Source organism: Argopecten irradians, chromosome 5, assembly GCF_041381155.1.
Source record: "Argopecten irradians isolate NY chromosome 5, Ai_NY, whole genome shotgun sequence".
Lineage (NCBI taxonomy): Eukaryota > Metazoa > Mollusca > Bivalvia > Pectinida > Pectinidae > Argopecten > Argopecten irradians.
Genome location: NC_091138.1, coordinates 16132799 through 16159177, shown reverse-complemented (window position 1 = coordinate 16159177; position 26379 = coordinate 16132799). Strand labels below are relative to the sequence as shown.

Here is a 26379-nt window from a genome sequence, read left to right as displayed (position 1 = left end):
TATATGCAATCAATTTCTTAGTTTAAAATAAAAATACACACCTTTTAATTACTATGTAAACATAACATTAAGTTTTTTGTTAATTTTTCATATTGTACTCACCCAGTAATTTCTGAGTGTCTGGTATGTTGGAGTTGGAAGTCTCACTGGAGCTCTCCCTGGTTATCTCTCTTGAATTGTCCCCTGAACTGTCCCACGTTACTGTAGATGTCAGGTCAGACATATCAGCACTATACGTACGTGACCATGAGCACGATGATGGAACATCATCCCCATGTGGATAGGCTAGTGTGGCGTTACTACGCCAAGCCATTTCACTTTTCGTTGAATCACATTCTATAATGATAATATAAAAGAATGTTAAAATTATTCACAAAATGAAATATATATCAAGTGGTTAACTAATAATAAAGAGTGCAATATAAAAACTTCCACCCCCAGCATTATCTAATCTTCAAACATCTATCCAAATCAACATTGGCCTCCCCTTAAACCTAAACCATTTAACATAAATTATTTACAAATGGCGTCTCAAGAAACTTTTCTAGTAAACCTTGATCCATACCATTAAACACTGACCTCCATGTATCCTGAAATCCTCTAGCCTTCAGTCACATCAACTATATATATATTATCCGTCCCAAAAGCCTTAAACTCTCCAACTTGGTGACACATATTTACCACTGTCTTCTCTCGAAACCTGAAAACCTTTAACCATATCCTCCGAATCTACTGTTGTTCTCACAAGAAAATTTGAAATTTCCCAGCATTTCTACATCTTTTATAGTTCTCCCAAGAAACATTAAAACCTAAGAATGTCTGAAATAAACATCAATTCTTTATCCCAAAACCTTGAACACTTTGGCGTTTGACTTCATATATATATATATATATATAAATGTATATCGTAATCTTCCAAAGGAACTCTTCAAGCTCCAATTATCCAACATAGTTACCATTAGAAATGTCTCCCTCAGAAATTTCTCCAGATTTTTCTTCCACAGAGAAATCAATTCCTTCAACACTTGTCAGATACATTTGAATCAGGAGCCACTTTGATTTTAAGATATCTGCTCTGCTGTTTGCAAATGCCATCATTGGCACAACGATACAGAAAATTCAAATATTTTTCTTCAGTAATTCACATCTCAAACTATGTGATATTAAAGGTTCACGCTTAACCTAAAGCTGTCAAAACTATCTTTGTGAAAATCTTGAAATAAGATAATGATGGTTTAAGGTAGGAGAGAGGTCAGAGTGTCCATTAATGACATGCAGGCTCCGGCTATAAATGTCAGGCTTATGTAAGTCTGGCAGCAGTGTGAAAAGGCACCTGGGATTTGAGAGACATTAATTAAAAAGAAACATTGTTAAATTTTCTAATACAAGAATGAAATTCAACTCTTTTTAATTAAAATTCATCCTATCTGGTCATAAATGAATACTGGCGCTTATTTTTTACATTTGATATGCATGAGTGAACAAGTGCTACGAAGTGCCTTTCAGCAGATACAAAACAAGTGCTTTTCACAATTTTTGCCTCCCCATTGTGTGAGGAGATCATACTGTGATTTTATCATCAAATCATAAGTAAAATCTGCATTAAGTCAAAACATCGTTAAACGATACCACTCGTTTATCACAACACTGTGGTTTCAATACCGTATTCCGTAATGTAAATCTGTGGAAAAAATCAGAAGGAAAAATGAAGTAAACAATATATGAAAGCTTATACACACTATTTATATTGTATGCTCCAGTGAGATAGAACTATAAAGTAGGTAATCTATATATACTGTATATTCGGTAATTTATGTGGGTCAAAAAAATTCACAATTTTAACATTTAATAAAAAAAAAAATTCTAGCCACTTAATATTTTCACAATCTGGCTTCCAAAGTATATATGATTCAACTATTTCCCAAAATTTAATTATTTTATTCAGATAGTAGAACTGCTAGTGACCTGGTAGCTTGTACAGCATTAGTGGAGTACACATAGTAACATTGTTTTTATTTGTATTGATAATTATAACATTTTTCCTGAAGTTGCAAGTTCCATCAGATTGTCATCAATTATAAATTTAATAATTAATGAATTATCCAATTAACTAACAAAATAGCCATAACGGGTCTTGGCAAAATTAAATGGAATGTCAGATAGCAAAGACAAAAGAGAGCTTAATTGCATGTTCTAAATTAATGACTGCTCTCATTTGGTATTTCATTACAGGATTTTTGCACAGAATAAACCACTGACATTTGATCCATGACCTTGACCCCTGAAAATTGTTAAGTATAATTGACAACATCGTTTTGTGAAAGAGGGTTACCTACTGAACATTTTAATGTATCATATAATATGGTGTCAACCTTACTCATGAAAAGCCAACAGAATGACATAAAGTCACTTTATATAAAATTTACAGGGATATGTATCTTTTCCAATGGGAAATTTTTAAATTATTTCTGTATAATAGCATCAAAATACCTTTGTTAATCCAAATATCGGTGACTGGTAAGCTTCAGTTATCACATCAGCTTGTGGAAACATCAAATTATTATATTCAAATATGAAAGTGCAAGTTGTGGACAAAAAATTCAGACATATTTTTATTTTTTCTGTACTCATGGTACATTAATCTGTTAAAGTAAGCACATATAAGCCTTTTATACTTTGAGATGCATTATCATGTCGTTATTCACATGTAAAAGACATGCAAATTCATGTAATATGGAATACAATGCTGATGTTAGAGGCATTACATGTTGTAAAACATTGTTAAATCCATGGGATGGGGGTGTTAATACAACTTCAACTTTTCTCCAGAAAAGGGATGGGGTGATTACAGGGGGAATGTGCGCATATGGGGGGAGGGGCACTAATTACCGCTATATGCGGTATAATGAAAACTATTGGGCATCTTCATCAACTTTAAGCTGGGAGATGTTGGAAATCTTGCATGGACACAAAAGTACTCCATTAGCAATGTATGGCACAAACAGCAAAGATAATGTCCATGCTAGCTGTTGGTGATGGATGAGAAGAAGTAGCAGTGGCTGGAGAACAAGAGACTGATCACCTCTCAAGGAGTATACGTAGGGGAGTGAAAAGTCCAGCGACAGAGAATTCAAGAATATTAGATGCACTTCATTAAATATATATGATGTCTATCAAATGTTTCTTGTTGTCTAATTGTTGGAGTAAACGATTGAGAGACTTCGCTGAATATGATCGCACCATGTGGCAGCAGCATATAATATTTTGTATATAATGTTCTTCTTTTTCTAACTCATTATTATGAATTATTTTTGTTATATTCATACACATGGAGGAAATAAAGATACCTATCTATGTATATAGACATCACAGCTCACAGTCTCGCTGCTACAATTTCTTCTCTCCTGTTAAAAATTGATAATGAATCATGATGTTTATTCCTGCAATTGCTATAAAACAAATGTTAATTATCATTATTATCAGGTCTCACAAAGCAGAATTGTCTATATTTTTATTATTGAGGTTAAATGGGCCTACAATGACTTTTTGGGGGCATTTTCGAGTCGCATAAAGTCCGCTTCTCTTTTGCTCCATGCAGTTCTATTTGAGTAATTTCCTCAATAAATAAGCAAAAAATCTCTGAAATGAACATATTTCAAAGGAGAACTAAATAATCCTCAATACAAACAAAAAGTAAAAATAGTACATCCACATCTACGACATCTTCACGATAAGTTCATCTAGGCCACTGACTGTGATTACATTGTTAGATTTTCGACAGTGGCAGATCTAGACGGAGTACGGTTAAAACGGCCCCACTGCAATAACGGCCCCAGTTGAAACGGCCCCACTTTTATATAGGCAGATATAAGACAAAGCTTATGACGGAACACATTGAGATTAAATAAAAGTAAATTTAAATGAATGAACGTGTTTGTTGTCTATCTTATTAAAGAGGGTTGGTTATAGGTTAATAATTTACACCGACATATAAGTTACAAGTAAGTGATGTTACAAATGATGATTTTTTTACGTTCACGATCTCAAGCAGCTTTTGATAGATCTAATATTCAAGTACGAAATGAATTTGAAATGTCTTCAAAATACCTTTAGTATTGATTTCTCATCGATTCATGTATGCTTGAGAAGAAGATATTGCTGAAAAGGGAAGTGCTAGCATTTAACTCGGAAATTACTTGTACATAGGCCTACTTGTTAAGTATGAGTTTTTGATATTTTGACAAACGGAAAATATTGAGAATGCAGTTAAAGTAATCAATATATTCAAATCTTTATTTATTGCAATATTTTTCAACATGTTCAATGTGTTGATTATATATGTTTGTCTTCTAAATGTTCACTGTAAAATATGTGGTAATTTTTGCTTGTAACATTATCTTACCAAAACTAATTGCATGTCGCTCACATTTTATCGAAGAAATTACAAGAAATAGATTATCTTTCTCATCAATTAAATAGAAAACGTCCTATGATAGTATGTGAAACATTTGTTAAACTATTAGAAATCATATGTACATGTGTCATAAATTTAGTGAATTTGAGCAAATATGTTTTGTTCTTAGTAATGAAAGACGTTAAAATAAGTTCAGATTGTGTGAATCATTAAAACATGCACTGAATTTTCGAAGAGAACCGCTTTTAGATGAGACTACCAGAATGTATGAGGCAGAATTGAATTGTATCCTATATGAGTGTAGGACAAAAGCCCCCCGGACAAAAGCCCCCCCCCCCCCCCCCCCCCCCCCAGACATAAGCCCCTAGGACAAAAGCCCCTGCGGACAAAAGCCCCTGCGGACAAAAGTCCCCTTAGGATAAAAGCCCCTTCTTTATAAAATAATGTATTTTTTCTTATTTCTGTTTTTTTTTTTAAATATTTATTTTCTATTTGATACATTTTGGTATTATCAGAGAAGAGTGTCAAATATAACAAAAATGTGTATATTATAAGAAAAAAAATATACAAGAAAATGTTTTTTTTACTATATTTTTGAATTTAATCTTTTTTGAAAAATGAAGGGGCTTTTGTTCTCTTTTCCATTAGTATTCTCTTTTCCATTAGGAGGGGCTTTTGTCCTAGGGGCTTATGTCCTAAGGGGCTTTTGTCCGGAGGGGCTTTTGTCCGTACCCCATCCTGAATAATTTACCGTACATGTGTATATTATAAGAAAAAAAATATACAAGAAAATATTTTTTTTACTATATTTTTGAATTTAATCTTTTTTGAAAAATGAAGGGGCTTTTGTCCTCTTTTCCGTTAGTATGGAAGGGCTTTTGTCCAAGGGGCTTTTGTCCTAGGGGCTTATGTCCTAAGGGGCTTTTGTCTGTACCCCATCCTATATACATAGACATGTATTGTTTTACTATGTGATGTGATCTATTCTTTTCCGTATAATTTATTGTAATTTTGTGGGCATCAGCGCCTTACATTATTGTAAAATATACAATTTATATTACAAAAGAGATGGAGAGTAATTCATACCATAGAAATTAAATTTCCTGCCAAACATCTCTAACTTTTTAAGCTTTTCTGACCTTTTCTTAATCTGTAATCCTGTTGCTATTGAAACAAAAGGCCTTTAAACTATATGTATATGTTACATAACTGTTTTAATATGCATCTTTTTATAAATCCCGTAAAAACCTATTGATTGAACATCACTAATATAATTGTGATCTATATCATTGTTTTCTTCTGATGGAGTGCATCTTTATTTTTATGGTGTTTGATAACTTAATAAATGACTATATACTTGTATGTATATAATATTCATCCTTTCGTAATCTGTTGCGAAATAGGATTACTACACAGTATACACTATATAATTACCATATAATTAGGTATACATTGACCACGGCTAATTCATCTTGTGGTGACACCTGTCAATCATAACTTGTTATGGGTTCATATTCTCTATTTGCCTTAGGAATTTAAAAGGACAATTTACGCTTTCACCCACACTCACACAACTATGATAAAAACATACATTCTTGATATAAATTGAAATGTACTGTAGTAGAGAACGAGAGTACAAAACTTGGTCTTAATCTTAATTACGGTAATGTTCTTTTCTAGGGCTAATGACAAAGATTACTTAAAGTGAATAGTCGGGCAAAGAAAACCAGTCTAAATGCGTTCATTGGCCTTCCAAAGTTTACATATTAATACGACGGCCAAGTTTGCTTACGTTTCCCAATTCTGACCATTAAAGTAAAGGAAAGTTGAAAGCATTGAAAGCGACTGCGTGGAAATGTAACCACGGACATAGTCAGCCGAGAGGACGTTTTAGGATTCCTATACTTTAAAATTAATTTCTTCGTACGCAGACAGATTTTGGCGAGAGATTTTATTTTTCTATTTCATCTTATATGATACTTCACACCATTTTTACCGACTTTAGCCATCCTTGCCCGACTGTTCACTTTAAGTCTTTTGTGCATTAATAATTGAACTAACTTAAACATGTTGGGATATCAATCTGATTGAAATACAGATCCTTATAACCACTCCGTTCAATATAGGATCTGACAATATCCAATATGGGGTCACGTTCGGATGACCTTTTGCCACGGTGGGCGAGATAACTACGTGCACGAAAATAATTCGGACAGCTTTTTGAAACTAGTTCGACCCCAGTCAAGATTCTGGCAGTGCTAATTTGATTGGTCATTTCCAAAGGTCATCCTGACGTGACCCCTAATGGGATGTCGTCAGATCCTCATATTAAACGTAGTGATAATAAGGATCTGTATTTTAATCAGATTGGTTGGGATATCGGACAAAACATGGTTTTCTAATATGAAATCTTCATACACTTTGCATTTTTAAGGAAATAAAATTCACCCTCAATATCGTTATTGCTAATTGCAATATTCTCTGATTTCTTCTCCTTTCTATATATATTCACACCTTATGCAGATAACTGAGGTGCATGCAGTAATGAGAAGTTTGTATGAAGTTAATTCAAAAGTATTTCTAGCAAAAGCCATCTGTATTAAAGTTGTTTTTTTTACTAAGGCTATGGGAAAATAAAATATAAAGCTTTGGAATGAAATATGATTGTTTTCAAACAAATTTGTCTATATCCCACAGTTCGTTCTTAGTCTCCGTGATAAACCAGTATAGGCCTATATGTAGAATGCTATTATATAATATTTTATTGACTATATTAAAAGACTTTATGTACATGTCGCTAGAACGGTGACCAATTTCACGGCTATTTGCGTCCAATTTGATAATTTGTTGATCTAATAATAAAATGTCCAGGGGACAGAACCCAGAGCATTCCTCACAGAAAAACTATCAAAGAAATTAAACAATTTCACTGTAACAAGCATTGTAGAATATCTAGGCATAGTTTCTACATATATAATGAAATGATTAATTAGTTACAAATTAGTGCCGTAACGTTACGTGTTTCGTATTTTTCTATCATTATAATGTACAAGATAATATTTAAAGTGAACAGTCGGGCAAGGATGGCTAAAGTCGGTAAAAATGGTGTGAATGTATCCAGTATAATTTTTTATGAAATAGAAAAATAAAATCTCTCGCCAAAATCTGTCTGCGTACGAAGAAATTAATTTAAAGTATAGGAATCGCTAAAACGTCCTCCCGGCTGACTATGTTCGTGGTTACATTTCCACGCAGCCTCGCTTTCAATGCTTTCAACTTTCCTTTAATTTAATGGTCAGAAATGGGAATCGTAAGCAGAACTTGACCGTCGTATTAATATGTGAGAACTTTTGGAAGGCCAATGAACGCATTTAGACTGGTTTTCTTTGCCCGACTATTCACTTTAAATTCTTCAGAAATAAAATAAACAAAATCAAGGCTGATTATACAGTTGAAATAAACATATGATCCCTTTTTAAACATTTTTTGGAACGGGGCCGTTTTGACTGGGGCCGTTATTGCAGTGGGGCCGTTCTGACCGTTTTAACTGGGATTCGATCTAGACTCGGAGACTTCCAGACTGCAGGGGTTCTGTGGCAATGGAAGGATGGTTTTAATCTGACAATTGTATCTAAATTGTAATCACAATCAGATAAGACTTCAACTTTCAAAATACTTAAGGCCTATGTGGCTTAGTTCTTTATAAATCTCATAAAATTACGTACTCGTCTACGGTTTTGTACTTCTTTCAATGCCGCTTTGTTGTTGTTTTAGGAACTTTTTTTATCTCCAAGACTGAAGAGTTACAAAAATTTTATGGGAATGGGTACTTGCCGGATAAAATTTTAAAATTAATTTCTTATCTTTTTAGCCTAATATCGAAAATGATAACAATACAATGTGCATCATATGTAGTATTTGTATTACATTTGATAAGATCAATTCCTTAAAATAACCTAATACTGCGAATAACATATTTTAATCGTCTTTACCTTCTTCATTACCGGAAGCAATATCCGCATTTTACGTTTACCCTGCATCAACACTTCCGGTTGTCAAGAAAATCATAACGATGGCACTTCGAAGATTGGGAAGTCTCTGTACAAGATCAGTCCTTAAAACAAACCAAATTCGCTCATCACCAAATAGATGCTGTTCATATTACCCAATTAATGATAATCTATTTGGACTGAATAGTGAAGAAAAGCAGGTGCGCTTGAATAACCTTCACAGTATTTGCCCTTTGCCCAGAGATAATGCGTCCACAGGTTATGAAGTTAACGTTATATAAAAAAATTATCAAAATGTTATTTATTTTAAGCTTGAGCATTTTGTTAAATGAAGGTAAAATGAATAACATTAATGCCAGATATACTTAAAAGATGTTGATTTTAAAAGATGAATAGGCCTAGTGATTTTGATTTTAAAAGATGAATATACATGTACTACTAACTGGCTGGCGACATATTATAGTGAAAAAATGCCGATTTTTCTCTATTTTTTTCTAAACGTTGTATTTAAATTTAGATTTTTAGAGTTGTAAGTAATCTTTAGTTCACAACACTTCAAATGAATAAGCTTTAAGTGAATTTATATAATATTTTACAATAAACACAGCCCTTTGGAAAAAGTCGGTCAAATAGGTGTTCGTGTCATTTTACTGAACATATTATCGTGATTTTTTTCAAAAAAATATTAAAAATAGTTACGTGTGATGGAATAAATTAAATTTGGTATCAACATAAAGATAAACATTTGAACTATTTTTAAAAAATTAATTGATGTAAAAACTGCGTTGCAAAAGAGAGAAATCGTGTATTGTTTATGACATGTCCAATCGTTAGATTACGCTGACACGGGAAATGAAGAGGTCGCCATTTACCGATCTATTTCTGGTAAAATGACAAAAATTTCTCTCATGTTTGTATAGATTATTAGCATTCTGAATAAATTTTAAAGATATTTGAATGATTTCTGGTGGTGATTAATTCTGTAAACAATAAAATAACAAATCAAATCGGCATTGTTTACTACCTTGTATTTTGTTGTCTGGTCAAAAGTGCTTGAGTGACCCCGATAGCGTTCTTTTCTAAGATTGAATTACCTCCCTTACACCTTACGGTTTTTGAACGCTGTTGTCTATCATCAGAGGAAGCAGACGATATATAAATCGGAACTATTATCTAAGAATAAAGCCGATATCATGCACCCCCCCCTGACTAATATCATGCACCCCCCCCTGACTAATGTTGTACTTGTGAGGTAAGATTTACTGAAATTTGGTATTTTTATGTTAAAAGTTAAATTTTCTTCTAAATTTGACAAATATTGTTGGTAATTTTGGTAAGTGTCATCATTCTAAACACAAAACCGTTTAAAAATTGCATTCGGTATGCCACGCCAATCAAAATCATGATAATATGTTCTTCACGATAATATGTCGCCAGCCAGTAATTTTGATCGTAAAAGATGATTACTGCTACTAGTAATAAAAGATTATTTGATTAGGTTTGTTGTACCATTGTAGCTGAGAGAATCAGTGTTCCAGTTTTGTCAAAAAGAATTAGCTCCAAAAGCAGCTGAAATTGACAAAACAAATGAATTTAAAGAAATTAAGGTATGTACTCAAAACACATGTGTTTGATAGTTCATGTATCTGCATATGTCTTTACTTTTTAACATTATTTTTATTAGCCCACCATCATGATCATCAGATGGTGGGCTATTCAAATCGCTTTTCGTCCGTCGTCCTTCCGTCTGTCTGTCTTTCTGTCCGTTAACATTTTTTGTTACCGCTATTTTTCAGAAAGGGCTGAAGGGATCTTTTTCAAATTTCATATGTAGCTTCTCCTAGGGCCCTTGTTGTGCATATTGCATTTTTGGACCGATCGGTCTACAAGATTGCCACCAGGCTGACGTCTTGGATTTTGATAGTTAAAGTTTGTTACCGCTATTTCTCATTAAGTACTGAAGGGATCAATCTCAAATTTCATATGTAGGTTCCCCTAGGGCCCTTGTTGTGCATATTGTATTTTGGGACCAATCAGTCAACAAGATTGCCGCCAGGCAGCCATCTTGGATTTTGATAGTTAAAGTTTGTTACCACTATTTTTCATAAAGAACTGAAGGGATCTATGTCAAATTTCATATGTAGGTGCCCCTAGGGCCCTAGTTGTGCATATTGCATTTTGGGATTGATCGCTCAACAAAACGGCTGCCAGGCAGTCATCTTGGATTTTAATAATTGAAGTTTGTTACTTATATATCTCAGAAATTACAAAAAGGATCTTTCTCAAATTTCATATGTAGTAAAAGTTTGAAAAGCAGAGAAAAGATCCCTCTTTCCATTGTCAGACTTAGATCATTCTTTGGTGGGCGCCAAGATCCTTTGGGGATTTCTTGTTTGTAATACACGCAGAGATGTATTAATAGTTATATTATTTTTGTCCCTGAAGTTTGTCATAGATTGTCATCAATTATGAATTTATTATTAATTATCTAATTAATTAGTGAAAAAATTCATAGTGATTCTTGTCAAAATAAAAGTTTTCCATAGGCCACTTGATGGAATGTCAGACAGCAAAGGCAAAATAAAGTTTAATTGATGTAAATTTATTTATATAATGACAGCTTTCTTTGGTATTTCATTGTAGGGATTTCTGGACTAGCATGTGGCAAGCTTGGTCTCCTGGGAATTACTGCTCCAGGTATATCTGACAGAGGACTTTCTAGTACTTTCTAGGGGCTTTTTCGATTATAAGGTTTGGACAGTTGAAAGATCCCTCTTTCCATTGTCAGACTTAGATCATTCTTTGGTGGGCGCCAAGATCCCTTTGGGATTTCTTGTTTGTAATACACGCAGAGATGTATTAATAGTTATATTATTTTCCCTGAAGTTTGTCATAGATTGTCATCAATTATGAATTTATTAATTAATTATCTAATTAATTAGGAAAAAATTCATAGTGATTCTTGTCAAAATAAAAGTTTTCCATAGGCCACTTGATGGAATGTCAGACAGCAAAGGCAAAATAAAGTTTAATTGATGTAAATTTATTTATATAATGACAGCTTTCCTTTGGTATTTCATTGTAGGATTTCTGGCTAGCATGTGGCAAGCTTGGTCTCCTGGGAATTACTGCTCCAGGTAAATCTGACAGGACTTCTAGTACTTTCTAGGGCTTTTTCGATTATAAGGTTTGACAGTTGGATCTAGTTGTTCGTTTATGAATTAAAGGCATATCTGGTAATTTTGAAATGTTATGTAATTTTTAAATGTTATCAGACAAGCCTTGACAAAGCCCTAATAGGACTGTACCAAAAACTGTATGTCGGTCCAGATTTATAATTCCTTGACAAATCCCTAATTGATAGGGCTGTACCAAAAACTGTATGTCGGTCCAGATTTGTAATTGAAATAATGATTTTTAACAAATGGTCGAACCAGTTGTTCCAAATAAACAAAAAAGTTTATGTAATATTGAGTTGTCTCCCATGGGGTAAACTGTTCCTGCTGATAATTGCTTTGTGTTAGTGTAGTTCATAAGTTAATTGGTACCTCTTTTGGGTGAAATATAATTTGTATGTGATATTCAGTTATATCAATTGATTTAAATTGACTATTTGATTATGATAAGATACTAAATGTTTGTTTATATACAATTTTTAGCTCAATATGGTGGTTCAGAGATGTCTTACTTGGATCATGTCCTGGTGATGGAGGAGATGTCACGAGCCTCAGCATCCATCGCCCTTAGTTACGGTGCTCACTCCAATCTGTGTGTTAACCAGATTGTTAGGAATGGTTCAGAGGAACAAAAACAGAAATACCTCCCACAGGTTAGGTTCATTGTCCATAGATAGGTTCAGTAAGCCTCTGTATATGCTCTCCATAGATTATTATTTTAAGAATGTCAACCTGGTAATATTATTTGTTGACTTAATTATCCTTTTGTAGCTCATCTCGGGAGAGAAAGTAGGTGCTCTGGCCATGAGTGAACCTGGGTCTGGATCTGATGTGGTATCCATGAAGCTCAAAGCTGAAAAAGATGGTAATCCTTTTACTGCATGTTCAGACCTATAAAATACCTGTCTTTATTTCTGAAGACAAGGACTATGAGGTACACATATTCTATATTTCCTATAATGTTAAGGCTGTAGAGATGCCATGATACACTGAGATTTCCTATAATGTTAAGGTTGTAGAGATACCATGATACACTGAGAATTTCCTATAATGTTTAAGGTTCTACCATGATACACTGAGATTTCCTATAATAATTAAGGTTGTAGAGATACCATGATACACTGAGATTTCCTATAATGTTAAGGTTGTAGAGATACCATGAACATGAGCACTATAATGTTAAGGTTGTAGAGATTGATACACAGATATGTTAAGGTTGTAAAGAAACCATGATATGAATTTCCTATAATGTTAAGGTTGTAGAGATACCATGATACACTGATTTTATCTATAATTTAAGGTTGTAGAAATACATGAAACAAATATTTGTAGAGATTGATAAAATGTTAAGGTTGTAGAGATACCATGATACACTGAGATTTCCTATAATGTTAATGTTGTAGAGATACCATGATAGTCTGAGATTTCCTATAATGTTAAGGTTGTAGAGATACCATGATTACACTGAGATTTCTATAATGTTTAAGGTTGTAGAGATGCCATGATACACTGATAGATTTCCTAGCGATGTTCCTGATTTGTACGTTAGAGGAGAACCCCATGATACACTGAGATTTCCTATAATGTTAAGGTTGTAGAGATAAAATGATACACACTGAGATTTCCTATAATGTTAAGGAGTAGAGATATGATACACTTTTCCTATAATTTAAGGTAGAGATTTGATACACTGAGATTTCCTATAATGTTTTGTACAGAAAACCATGATACAAGATTTTACTATAATGTTAAGGTTGTAGAGATGCCATGATACACTGAGATTTCCTATAATGTTAAGGTTGTAGAGATTGATACACTATATAATGTTAGGTTGTAGAGATTACCATGATACACTTGAGATTTCCTGTTAAGGTTGTAGAGATACCATGATACACTGAGTTTCCTATAATGTTAAGGTTGTAGATTACACTGAGATTTCCAATGTTGGTTGTAGAGATACCATGATACACTGAGATTTCCTATAATGTTAAGGTGTAGAGATACCATGATACACTGAGATTTCCTATAAGTTTAAAGGTTGTAGAGATACTCTTTGATACACTGAGATTTCCTATAATGTTAAGGTGTAGAGATCCATGATACACACTATATACCTTATTGTGGCAATTTTAAGTAATGTTAAGGTTGTAGAGATACCATGATACATGAGATTTCCTATATATGTTAAGGTTGTAGAGATGATACACTATTTCCTATAATGTTAATGTGTAATATCCCAGATACACTGACATAATGTTAAGGTTGTAGAGATGTGATACACTGAGATTTCCTATAATGTTAAGGTTGTAGAGATGCCAATGTTTTTGACAAGGTGAGATACCATGATTTTCTGCAAGATATATTATCACTGAGATTTCCTATAATGTTTTGTAGTTACACTGGCCATTTCCTATAATGTTAAGGTTGTAGAGAACACAAACACAGTTTCCTAAATGTTAAGGTTGTAGAATTGATACTGAGATTGTTTAATGTTAAGTTGTAGAGATCAAATGATACACTGAGATTTCCATAATGTTATAAGGTTGTAGAGATAACACTGATTTCCTATAATGTGTTGTAGAGATACATTACACTGCAATGTTTAAATTTTTGTAAATGTTTGCAATGAAATTTTGACACCTTTAGAGATACATAACACTGAGATTTTCCTATAATGGTTCCCCGGACATAATGTTTTTGTAGAGATACCATGATACACTGAGATTTCCCTAAATGTTAAGGTTGTAGAATGCTCAATGAAATGAGATTTCCTATAATGATAAGGTTGTAGAGATTTACACTGAGATTTCCTATAATGCATTTGTAGAGATACCATGATAGCACTGAGATTTCCTATAATGTTTACATGGTTGTAGAGATACCATGATACACTGAGTTTCCTATAATGTTAAGGTAGAGATACACATGATACACTGAGATTTTAATGTTAAGGTTGTAGAGATTTGTAACAATTACGATTGTGTATAAATGTTAAGGTTGTAGCCATGATACACTGAGATTTTCCTATAATGTTAAGGTTGTAGAGATACCATGATACACTGAGATTTCCTATAATGTTAAGGTTGTAGAGATGCCATGATACACTGAGATTTCCTATAATGTTAAGGTTGTAGAGATACCATGATACACTGAGATACCTATAATGTTAAGGTTGTACCATGATACACTGAGATTTCTATAATGTTTAGGTGTCGAGATACCATGATACACTGAGATTTCCTATAATGTTAAGAATTGGTACGAGATACATGATACAATGAGATTTCCTATATAGTTAAGGTTTAGTGATGCACTAAGAAGGTCGTAGAGATGCCATGTACACTGAGATTTCCTATAATGTTAAGGCTGTAGAGATACCATGTACACTAAGATTTCCTATAATGTTTAAGGTTGTTGATGCTATTGATACCCACTGAGATTTCTATTTGTTATGGTTGTAGTGATGGCCCATGTTACACTGAGTTGTTAAGGTTGTAGATATTCTCATGATACTAGCTGATATATGGATTAAGGTTGTAGAGATAACCATATACACTGATTTTATAATGTTAAGATTGTAGAGATTGATACACTTGATACACTATATTATTAAGGTTGTAGAGATTAACACTGAGATATATGTTAAGGTGTTGAGATACCATGATACTCACTGAGGATTTCACTAGAATGTTAAGGTTGTAGAGATTTACCATGTTATGAACGGTGGAAACAAGTTCTGGATCACTAATGGTCCCGGATGCTGATGATGTGTTGGGTTGTCCTACGCTAATAACTGACCTAAAGACAGGACAAGCCTCAGCATGGTATCACAGCATTTCTTATAGAAAAGGTAAGACTTAGAATCCATTGTCAGTATCACAGATATGGTGATAGAACAAGGGAATATATGAATAAACCAAGTACATTGTATTTCAAGAAAAAAATTCTACTCAAGATAGGTTATCCTAGTACTTATGAGGTATGATTAAGGCAGGTAAAGAATTATTGGTAAACAATGTCAAAATGTATAACACAACATCTGCTAATTGATATTTAACATCACTTTTCAATTTGATCAAAAAGGGTCAGTGGTCACTAAGATTTTCTATATGTTAAGGTTGTAGAGATACTATGATACACTGAGATTTCCTATAATGTTAAGGTTGTAGAGATACCATGATACACTGATATTTCCTATAATGTTAAGGTTGTAGAGATACCATGATACACTGAGATTTCCTATAATGTTAAGGCTGTAGAGATACCATGATACACTGAGATTTCCTATAATGTTAAGGTTGTAGAGATACCATGATACACTGAGATTTCCTATAATGTTAAGGCTGTAGAGATGCCATGATACACTGAGATTTCCTATAATGTTAAGGTTGTAGAGATACCATGATACACTGAGATTTCCTATAATGTTAAGGTTGTAGAGATACCATGATACACTGAGATTTCCTATAATGTTAAGGTTGTAGAGATACCATGATACACTGAGATTTCCTATAATGTTAAGGTTGTAGAGATACCATGATACACTGAGATTTCCTATAATGTTAAGGTTGTAGAGATACCATGATACACTGAGATTTCCTATAATGTTAAGGCTGTAGAGATACCATGATACACTGAGATTTCCTATAATGTTAAGGTTGTAGAGATACTATGATACACTGAAATTTCCTATAATGTTAAGGTTGTAGAGATACCATGATACACTGAGATTTCCTATAATGTTAAGGTTGTAGAGATACCATGATACACTGAGATTTCCTATAATGTTAAGGTTGTAGAGATACCATGATACACTGAGATTTCCTATAATGTTAAGGTTGTAGAGATACCATGATACACTGAGATTTCCTATAATGTTAAGGTTGTAGAGATACCATGATACACCGAGATTTCCTATAATGTTAAGGTTGTAGAGATACTATGATAGTCTGAGATTTCCTATAATGTTAAGGTTGTAGAGATGCCATGATACACTGATATTTCCTATAATGTTAAGGTTGTGTAGATATACCATGATACACTGAGATTTCCTATAATGTTAAGGTTGTAGAGATACCATGATACACTGAGATTTCAGATTTCCTATAATGTTAAGGTTGTAGAGATACCATGATAGTCTGAGATTTCCTATAATGTTAAGGTTGTAGAGATACCATGATACACTGAGATTTCCTATAATGTTAAGGTTGTAGAGATACCATGATACACTGAGATTTCCTATAATGTTAAGGTTGTAGAGATACCATGATACACTGAGATTTCCTATAATGTTAAGGTTGTAGAGATACCATGATACACTGAGATTTCCTATAATGTTAAGGTTGTAGAGATACCATGATACACTGAGATTTCCTATAATGTTAAGGCTGTAGAGATACCATGATACACTGAGATTTCCTATAATGTTAAGGTTGTAGAGATGCCATGATACACTGAGATTTCCTATAATGTTAAGGTTGTAGAGATACCATGATACACTGAGATTTCCTATAATGTTAAGGCTGTAGAGATACCATGATACACTGAGATTTCCTATAATGTTAAGGTTGTAGAGATACCATGATACACTGAGATTTCCTATAATGTTAAGGTTGTAGAGATACCATGATACACTGAGATTTCCTATAATGTTAAGGCTGTAGAGATACCATGATACACTGAGATTTCCTATAATGTTAAGGTTGTAGAGATACCATGATACACTGAGATTTCCTATAATGTTAAGGTTGTAGAGATACCATGATACACTGAGATTTCCTATAATGTTAAGGTTGTAGAGATGCCATGATACACTGAGATTTCCTATAATGTTAAGGCTGTAGAGATACCATGATACACTGAGAATTCCTATAATGTTAAGGTTGTAGAGATACCATGATACACTCAGATTTCCTATAATGTTAAGGCTGTAGAGATACCATGATACACTGATATTTCCTATAATGTTAAGGTTGTAGAGATACCATGATACACTGATATTTCCTATAATGTTAAGGTTGTAGAGATACCATGATACACTCAGATTTCCTATAATGTGAAGGTTTACAGAGATACCATGATACACTGAGATTTCATATTCTGTTATAGGGTATGCCAGGTTTCAGTACAGGTCTCAAGTTAGACAAACTAGGCATGAGGGGATCCAACACATCAGAGCTGGTCTTTGAGGACTGCAGGGTACCAGGTATACTGTTAATTGTGTATTTTAAAAACGTAACATGTAGAGTACTCTGTAACAAGGTATTTCAAGACTGATAGAATCCATTCCATAAGCTTCATGTTTCTTCACTTTAACATTAATTTAGTATACCCTTATACAGTCGAAACTCGTTATCTCGAAATTCAACGGACCAACGAAAATAATTCGACTCATCCGGAATTCGACTCAAACGTAATGCCATTAGGTTTGGTCAGAACGTGGTTTTCAACGGTCCTTATATCTTATGACAGCCGGGTACATACCTATTACCGTGATCAGCATATTATCGTGATTTTCCAACTTATAAGGTTTGTATTAAATCTTTTTAGTTATTTGTTTTCAGATGTTTTGGGATTTTTTTTAAATACATTTGTAAATAAGAAAAATGAATTACGATAATAGGCATGCACCCTGATTTCCCGGTGGTATACGTATACTGACTTCAATGGTTCATACATCAAACTTATACGGAATATAGTACCTGAACAACTAAAAACAAGCATCTTTCTTATTTCAGAATTTAATGGTATTTCAAAATAGTAAAATAAACAATAGTTTTCACCTACCGTGAGCAGACTACACTCTCCGTTTCTACTGGTTAATATAATTTACAGTAAATGAAACGAAAGTAGATTTCTATACCAACGAAGAAATACATTGTTTTACTAAGATACTATTACATCTGCAACGACTAGTCAAACATTTAACATTGTGGGTTTGTTAAATTATTTTGCACTATCAACATTCCATACAAACCTTAGAAAACACTTTCGTTTCCAATGATTCCTAAACAAACACGCTTCCGGTCATGATCAGCCACGCTGATCGAGCCATGCTGAGTGTGATTGTGTAAACACACGTCGTGTTTATGTACAGGTAAGTCACAATTGTAAAGTGACACTAATTAGGAAGCCAGACTTGAGAGGATTATTAAACAATTATTAATTAGCAGTCATTGTTGTAGTATGTTCCCATAGGCCTGAATCTGCATATACCGATCGCGATATGTGCAGGTAAACCAATCACGTGTTACGACAAACCACAGGTGAATTTCAATTGTTTGTATCCATGTTATATTTACGTAATTGTTGGGTTTTTTAATTTAAAATTTTGACTAAAATTAAATTCGAGATAGCGACTATTTTTTTTCGCGGAATATCCGTTCTAGGGACCAGGAATTGACTTTGACACAACCAGAGATTCGAGTCATCGAAATTCGAGTCATCCGATCTTAAAATACATACACAAAGAAGGACAAAAAACGGGACTTGAAAATTAATTCGACTCAACCGGAATTTCGACTCAAGCGATTTTGAGATAACGAGTTTCGACTGTAATGATAATGGTCTATATTTAGACTTGATAACATATGGTCAAGTAAAAATGTACAATATACCAGTTTAAAACCTCTCCACATTTTGTGTGGTAGAAAGCAAACTAACACAAGTCATAGTTGTAAGTTTTGCTATGCACCATCTTATTACACTAATTCTGTTCATGATGATATATAACATTTAAAGTAACATGTTTTAGAAACTAAAATATCAGCAAACTTTATACCAGGTAGATTTCCAGAAAGTGTTCATGACATTTTACCTAAATTTACTTGTTTGTTTAGATAGTGTCATTGATTCCATACAGTGTAGCTTGATATTGAAAAAAACCAATTACATTCAACATGCTGATTTTAGATGATAGTGAAGGTTATTCCAGTAAAATACAGTATATATTTATATTCATGATTTTATGACTTGGAATTGATAGTTGTGTCCCTTCTTATTTCTTCTATATGTATCTGTCATTAGATAAAGTGTATAGATACATATTACTTGAACTATTTAAAAAAAAAAAAACAGACTGGAATCCGAGGATGGGGTAAATGTTTTACTGGAATAGCCCTACCTGTTATTAATTATCATCAGATTAGCCTTTGCCTTACGATGGAAGCAAACATAACAAAGTTTTCCTAAAGGAAAGTAATTAGGCAGATGATACTCACCTTGAGATTTAAGAATCAATACATTTTGACAATTTCAGCTGAAAATATTCTTGGAAAGAAAAACGGAGGTGTTTATGTATTAATGTCAGGCTTGGATTTAGAGCGTGGACTTGGTGCATCAGGGTCTTTGGGGTGAGGATATCAGTTTACCACTGCTGGTCTTGTATGATACATAACTCATTATTACTCCATTATCGACTCACAAAACAAATTCATAATCGTTTTAATAAAATTCGGCTATTGACATTAGACAATACATACACACCACTGTTCTTCTGTCCTTACATTATATAGCCAGTTGAACCGAAACTAATTTAACTTGAAGCTACTCTTTAATCATCCTTGATACTCCAATGCTTACTTTGACTGTCATTTTAACTCAAGGCTGTCTAGGAAAAAAATGACTAATCATAGCCTGCAGAGACTATGACACAGTCCAGGGATGGCTAAAATATCAGTGATAGTAACCCCTGGAGTGTCAAGGATGTTGTTTAATCTGAGATATTGTAGTAGTCCCAATCAAGTTTTTCACAGTTTTACCACTGTTCTGTAGACATTAATATCACAAGGTTCAACTGTGTGTTTATATCTGTATAATGGAAATTGGAAATTAATGTTTTATATCTTAGAACAAGTATGGAAGACATTTGAGAATTTTTTAAGGCTTTGACATTTTCAGCTTAGATCATATTGGGTCCTGAAAATGGAGGTGTGTATGTATTGGTGTCAGGTTTGGATATAGAGAGAGTTTATGTGGCTGGTGGAACACTGGGGTGAAGGTCATTAAACATTAGTGAAAACAATCCACTGTTTATCATTCAGCTTTATATTTAAGTTTAATACAAAATTTAACAATAATTCCATTATTTGGAATGTTATTTTACCTTTTTTTAACAATTGCTGCATTATGCGTGCAAGTTTAAAATATTAAAGTAAAATGTGTACACAAACATCATTTAGAGGACATTGTTTTTCATTGTTTACAATTTGAGCTAATTATTATTATATTAAAGATGCTCCACCGCTGATAAATGGTATTTTTTCACTATCAAAAACAGGAGCAGACAATTTGGTTTTTTTCTTCGGTTACAAAAATTACTTACTTTACACCATTACCATAATTGAAAAGTTTGAGCTTCTAATTTTACTTCAAGATAAAAACATTAAAGATAATTATTTGAATCTGGGAAAAAATCCATTCCACTATGCCCTATATGAAATGAAGTACTGATTGTGCGTGCACCAAAAGCAAAGTAAATTATTTTATGTTATTGTTTGTGTTAGTTACACATACCTTTACATCCATCTTTTCTTCATGTTATCAAACTTATAAAATTCTCACAACGGAAACAAACTGATAAAATTATCTATTAGTTAAATTTACTGAAGCATTCACAGTATAAAGCAATATTGTGTCTTAATCTTGTCTGTATCCATGATATGTACAATTTATAGTATTGCTATAATTCCATCATGCATTAATAATATTTCTTAGTCCAATCTTTCTCCTTCCATTTGCTTGTCTAATGCCTACTTTTCTGCTTTTGTTAACATTCATTGTTTCTGGTGGTCATTAATTTGTACATGTATTGGTCTTCAGCATTTGAATTGAAACGTAAACTATGTTTCCAGTCAATAAGTTTACTAAAACCTTCACCAGATCTGAATGTTGAAAGCTTAGTAGGCCTGCTCATCCTTCACTGCACAGGGCCAGTTGTCCTCCAAGCCTTTCATACATACACACCTCCAACCTTGTAATATGTTGAAGCCGCAAATCTCTAGCCAATTCAACCACGGGTTGTTTTTATGTCTGCCTGATTACATTTTACTCTAAACGCATGTTTTTCATTGGTTGAACAGGACAAAAAGTAAAGATTTTTTAGTGTATGGTTCAATATGCAAACTTTACAGAAATATTAAGATGTACATTATTGCCACCACGATATGTACAACAGTAATAATGAACTTTGGACTTTTGTGCAGCTGAGAATATATTAGCTAAAAAGAATGGTGGCGTGTATGTATTAATGAGTGGGCTGGACATTGAAAGACTGGTGCTTGCTGCTGGACCCCTGGGGTAAGTTTGGGTGTCCATTACTGGTTCCTCCCTGTATATATGGGTGGATCTAAGTCATACCATTGTGCGGTAAGGTTTATCTAGGTTATCTTATAATTTCTAGACCCATAGCTAGAGTATTCTGTGTTGTATTCTTGGTTGGCCACTCTGGGTACGTTCTAGAGTAAATCTGGTCAAGTATTAATCAACTCTCAAGGGCAAATCAAGTTCAGCTCCTCAAATAGTAATTCCTGAACACTTTTGGAATGTCTTTGTGTTCTCTAAGGGAAGTCTTTTACTCTTAGACACGCACAATTTTCTATATTGACAGAATGGGTTTCACCTAAGAAGTCTAGTCCCTAGTTGTGGCCTTGAACAAGTTTAAGCCAGGGTAAATTTATCTGGCTTTCAGGGGAAACTGTAGGGATGGTCTGGGATGTTATTAATTGTTACAAATTTCTCTCAAATCAAATACAAGATATTCCTATCAACAGCACATATAAAGCTTCTAGCCTAACCTTTATATAACCATGGAACACCCAGCTAGCTAGAAACACTCAGCGCTTGTCCTTCAACACTTAAGTATATACCTGATTTAACAAGAAAATGTATTTCATAATGATAAGTTTATATCCAAATGTGACTCTGTTAAACCAAAGTTATATGATGTAGGTATATGTGTAACTGACTTTTAACCATGGCCACTTTCCAGGATCATGCAGGCATGCTGTGATGTGGCCTTCGACTATGCACACCAGCGTAAACAATTTGGCCAGAGGATTGGCGAGTTCCAGGTATACATCAGTCCATTTCTCTTAAATATAATTGTCATGTGAAATAATGGCTCGTGACAGTCATGGTGGCAAATGTTTCAGGCTACATCAGTTTTGTATTAGATGACACCTTTAAGAATATGCTGTACTGCTTATTAGTTAATTTCTATGCTATTGACAGATTGATGTACTGTTTCTTTTCGTGCGGAACATGATATCTTTGCTCATCGTCAGATAGAGGGCTATTTAAATCACCAATTGTCTGTCCTTGTATCTGTAAACAATTCTTGTTACTGATATTTCTCAAAAGTACTAAAGGGATCCTTCACATCAGTCTGGCAACAAGATTGCAGACATGCAGATTTTATCTTGAATTTTGATGGTTTAAGTTTATTAGTGTTATTTCTCAGAAACTACTGAAGGGTTCAATCTTAATTTTCAGTTTTAAGCTACGATTGTACACTAGATGTGTAAATTTCATTTCGATAGCAATCCACACACAATAAGATGACCAACAGACAGTCATATTTGAATTCAATATTTTGACTTAATTTGTTACAGTTATTTCTATGGAACTGTGGTTTTGTGATTGATTGGAAATTGGATGTAACATATGATGATATATCTTGAAATTTAACAATTAAGCTTTATAGATATGTTATATAGTTTAGACATATTCTTAAAGCGACAATTCACTAAGGCTAATTCTTTTACATAACCAAGAAGCAAATTATGGCATAACTGTATTGTTCTACATTTCTTATGCAACATATAACATAAAATATTGACAAATTCCATGTCATTGTTTAGTGTTTTAATTGAGACCGTTGTAATTACAAATCGTTGATCAATACGATAAAGCAGGTTCAATATGTAGGCTGTATGCATATCCGAGCCAAAGTCACGCACGTTAAACAAATGAACTACATAACCACTGAGAAGGTGATAAAATGATTTTTAGGCAAGATAATTCACCTAATAAGGTAAACACACTACTGTCAGAGCAATTTGAGCAGTTCTAGACTAAAGTTGCATTACTCTACGAGCAAGGGACAGATTACGACATACAAGAAGTTCGACCACAATGTGTAATGGCGGACAGTGAACGAGTTTGAACATTTCACACATATTTCATCACCATGGGCTTTTCTTGTATATCATAGTAAAAACCTGATCTGATTTCCATTATAACTGGTTTTTTTCCTATATATGTACAAATTTTAATGTTCTCTTAGACTGAATTGTCCCTTTAAATGGTTTACGAGAAGAAAGGAAGAAGGGAAAAGGAAAGGTTACTTTCTTCATTTGACTGATAAATAAGGTTTAATGAAGAACATCAAGATATCCGGAATATTTCTTTATATGTAAACAATTCTATGTTTTCATACTAAATATGTCCATATCCAGATGATTCAGGCCAAGCTTGCTGACATGTACACCACCCTGAACGTGTCGCGGTCGTATACCTACAACGTAGCTCGTGCCCTTGACAGAGGAGAGAGACACCCCAATGTAAGTTAATAATCTACTACAAGGAATTGAATTTCATATGCATTTACAGAATAGTCATACTGATTTGATACTGTTTGGTACATATCTGTTTCATAATGTATCTATAGAACGTCTGTATCCATTTGTATTCCACAGGACTGTGCTGCTGTTATCCTGTTTACAGCTGAGGCAGCCACTAAAATGGCACTCGATGCAATCCAAATCCTGGGTATGTAACCCTTACTTAATCATAGTCTGACTATCAACAAACCAGAGCTTAAAATATAGCTTGTTATTGCTGTGATACATTTGATGAGTAGTTGGAGAACATTTTTATTTAATAATAAATTTCAAGTGATTAATGCTTGAGCTTCATCTTTGGTAACCTTTGGAATAATTGACTTGGCCAATTGGTAGAGAAATGTAGGACTACAAAAAAGTTTTAAAATAATGAATACCATACTCTAAAAAATTATTTTGGTCATAAAACAATTTACACAGTTTTCTTTTAAAGTCAACTTATCTCTACTGATTTTCATTTGTATGGAATTTAAAACTATAATATGGCGTGTTTAGTCATACATGATTGTAATTACTTTTAGGTGGCAATGGTTATATCAACGACTATCCTACTGGCAGATTATTACGGGATGCGAAACTGTACGAGATCGGAGCTGGCACCAGTGAGGTTCGCCGACTTATTATAGCGAGAGCCATAAATGCTCATTACAGCTCCTGATAATTGAGCTATGACCAGAGGTTGATAATGGCAATCTGTTGTTACTCAGATAAAAACTTGTTATGTTTGTGATATTCTGTTATTCTGAGCTGGAACCCAGATATAATGAGATTTTCCAATGATTCTTTGATATGGATCTTATAATTGAGTGCTATTTCGCTATTCATATTACAAGTGAAAACTAATCAATTATCATTGTCCAAATGTTAGAATAATATATTTTGATTTATTGATAAATGTTGGAATTCTGTTCAGAATTAGTGTAACCTGAATTAGTGTAACCTATCCAGTATTAAAGCTATTGCAAATCAGAACAATTTTCAAAAATCCAGAATTACAATATTTGTACTGCAGACAATATTTTTCTTTTAATACCCGTAACAGCAGTCTGTATTTCTTAAGAAATAAATTGGTGTGAAAATTTCCTCAGTGCTAAAATCTACTCAGTGTTACATGTTAATTATGAATATTTTAGATCACCAAAATTAGAATGTGTATAATAGTGGGTTTGAATTGAGATTTGAGTGTTGAGGGAGTGAATGGATGTGAGACGTGAACTACTTGTAATATTAGTGTTGTGTAAACTCTTTAATCTGTGATACTGTTTGAATGAGGTTAATTGTGTATGGCAGCTTTTAAGTATCTGTATTAACTATGTATACATTGCTGTTTGATCAAATCATGTAATAGTGGTTAGTCTCAGGTGTTTCTATATTAAAAAAAAAATTAGCCATATCAGTGAACAAAAAAATGGTATGAAATTACTATACTGCATGTAATTCACAATAAATGTTATTCTTATGAGTGATAATTAAATGTTTAATTTTCATTTCTGGCTACATTTAATGATTTATCATTAATTGGAAAGTCTGATGTGAGTGTTGTTATTGAGAAATATTTTAATCTAAATCTACTCCCGATGATATTATAGGGGGAATCTGAAATGACCTCAACAGACCTCAACATAAGTTTCCTACATAAAAGACTATACTAATGAATCTTTCTCCTGTGCTCCTTTCAGTGCATTAATGTAAGTTACAAAGCTTATATATGAAAAACAGAGACTGTTTATTACTTGCTTGTTGCACAATGGTCCACATGTTTGCTATTTTTTCACATAAACACTCAAGAGCGTATTTAATTTTCAAAGACTTAAATTGCTGATTAAACTTATGTACAGTATATGTAATATTGAAAATTGATGGAAACGCTTGTCATTTCTTGGCTATAAGAAAGAGCTCTATTGCCAAAATAATACTGTATACTTAGTAATGACACAGTATTTTGAATAAGTACAGGTATGTGAAAATCTGTTTTCCACACATGATATATTATAATTAGTGAGAAGTTTTTGAATAAAACTTTCATGGCAGTGCTGCATTGTGTTAATTTTACATTTGTGTCCTCTCGAAACTGTGAATTTGATAGCTGTAAATTATGCAACTGGTAAAACAACCTTTACTTTTAAAGCATGTTTTTTTTTTTTTTTTTTTTTTGTAAG

At 33.3% G+C, this 26379-nt stretch overlaps 1 protein-coding gene and 1 pseudogene across 4 annotated transcripts in view; one reads left to right on the top strand and one right to left on the bottom strand.

Moving 5' to 3' along the window:
• LOC138323005 (myosin-I heavy chain-like) overlaps positions 1-8179 on the bottom strand; it is a 40455-nt gene extending 32276 nt beyond the window's left edge. The window contains exons 1-2 of one of the 4 annotated variants that reach the window (XM_069267307.1): positions 8140-8179; positions 103-336 (exon numbers count right to left, since the gene is read on the bottom strand). In XM_069267307.1, the coding sequence (XP_069123408.1) occupies positions 103-313 (211 nt within the window). In that variant the 5' untranslated portion in view covers positions 314-336; positions 8140-8179. The other 3 variants (XM_069267306.1, XM_069267308.1, XM_069267305.1) reach the window with 3 other exon arrangements.
• Positions 8180-8439: 260 nt separating this feature from the next.
• On the top strand, positions 8440-26256 carry LOC138323004 (isovaleryl-CoA dehydrogenase, mitochondrial-like; annotated as a pseudogene).
• The last annotated feature ends 123 nt before the right edge of the window (positions 26257-26379 follow it).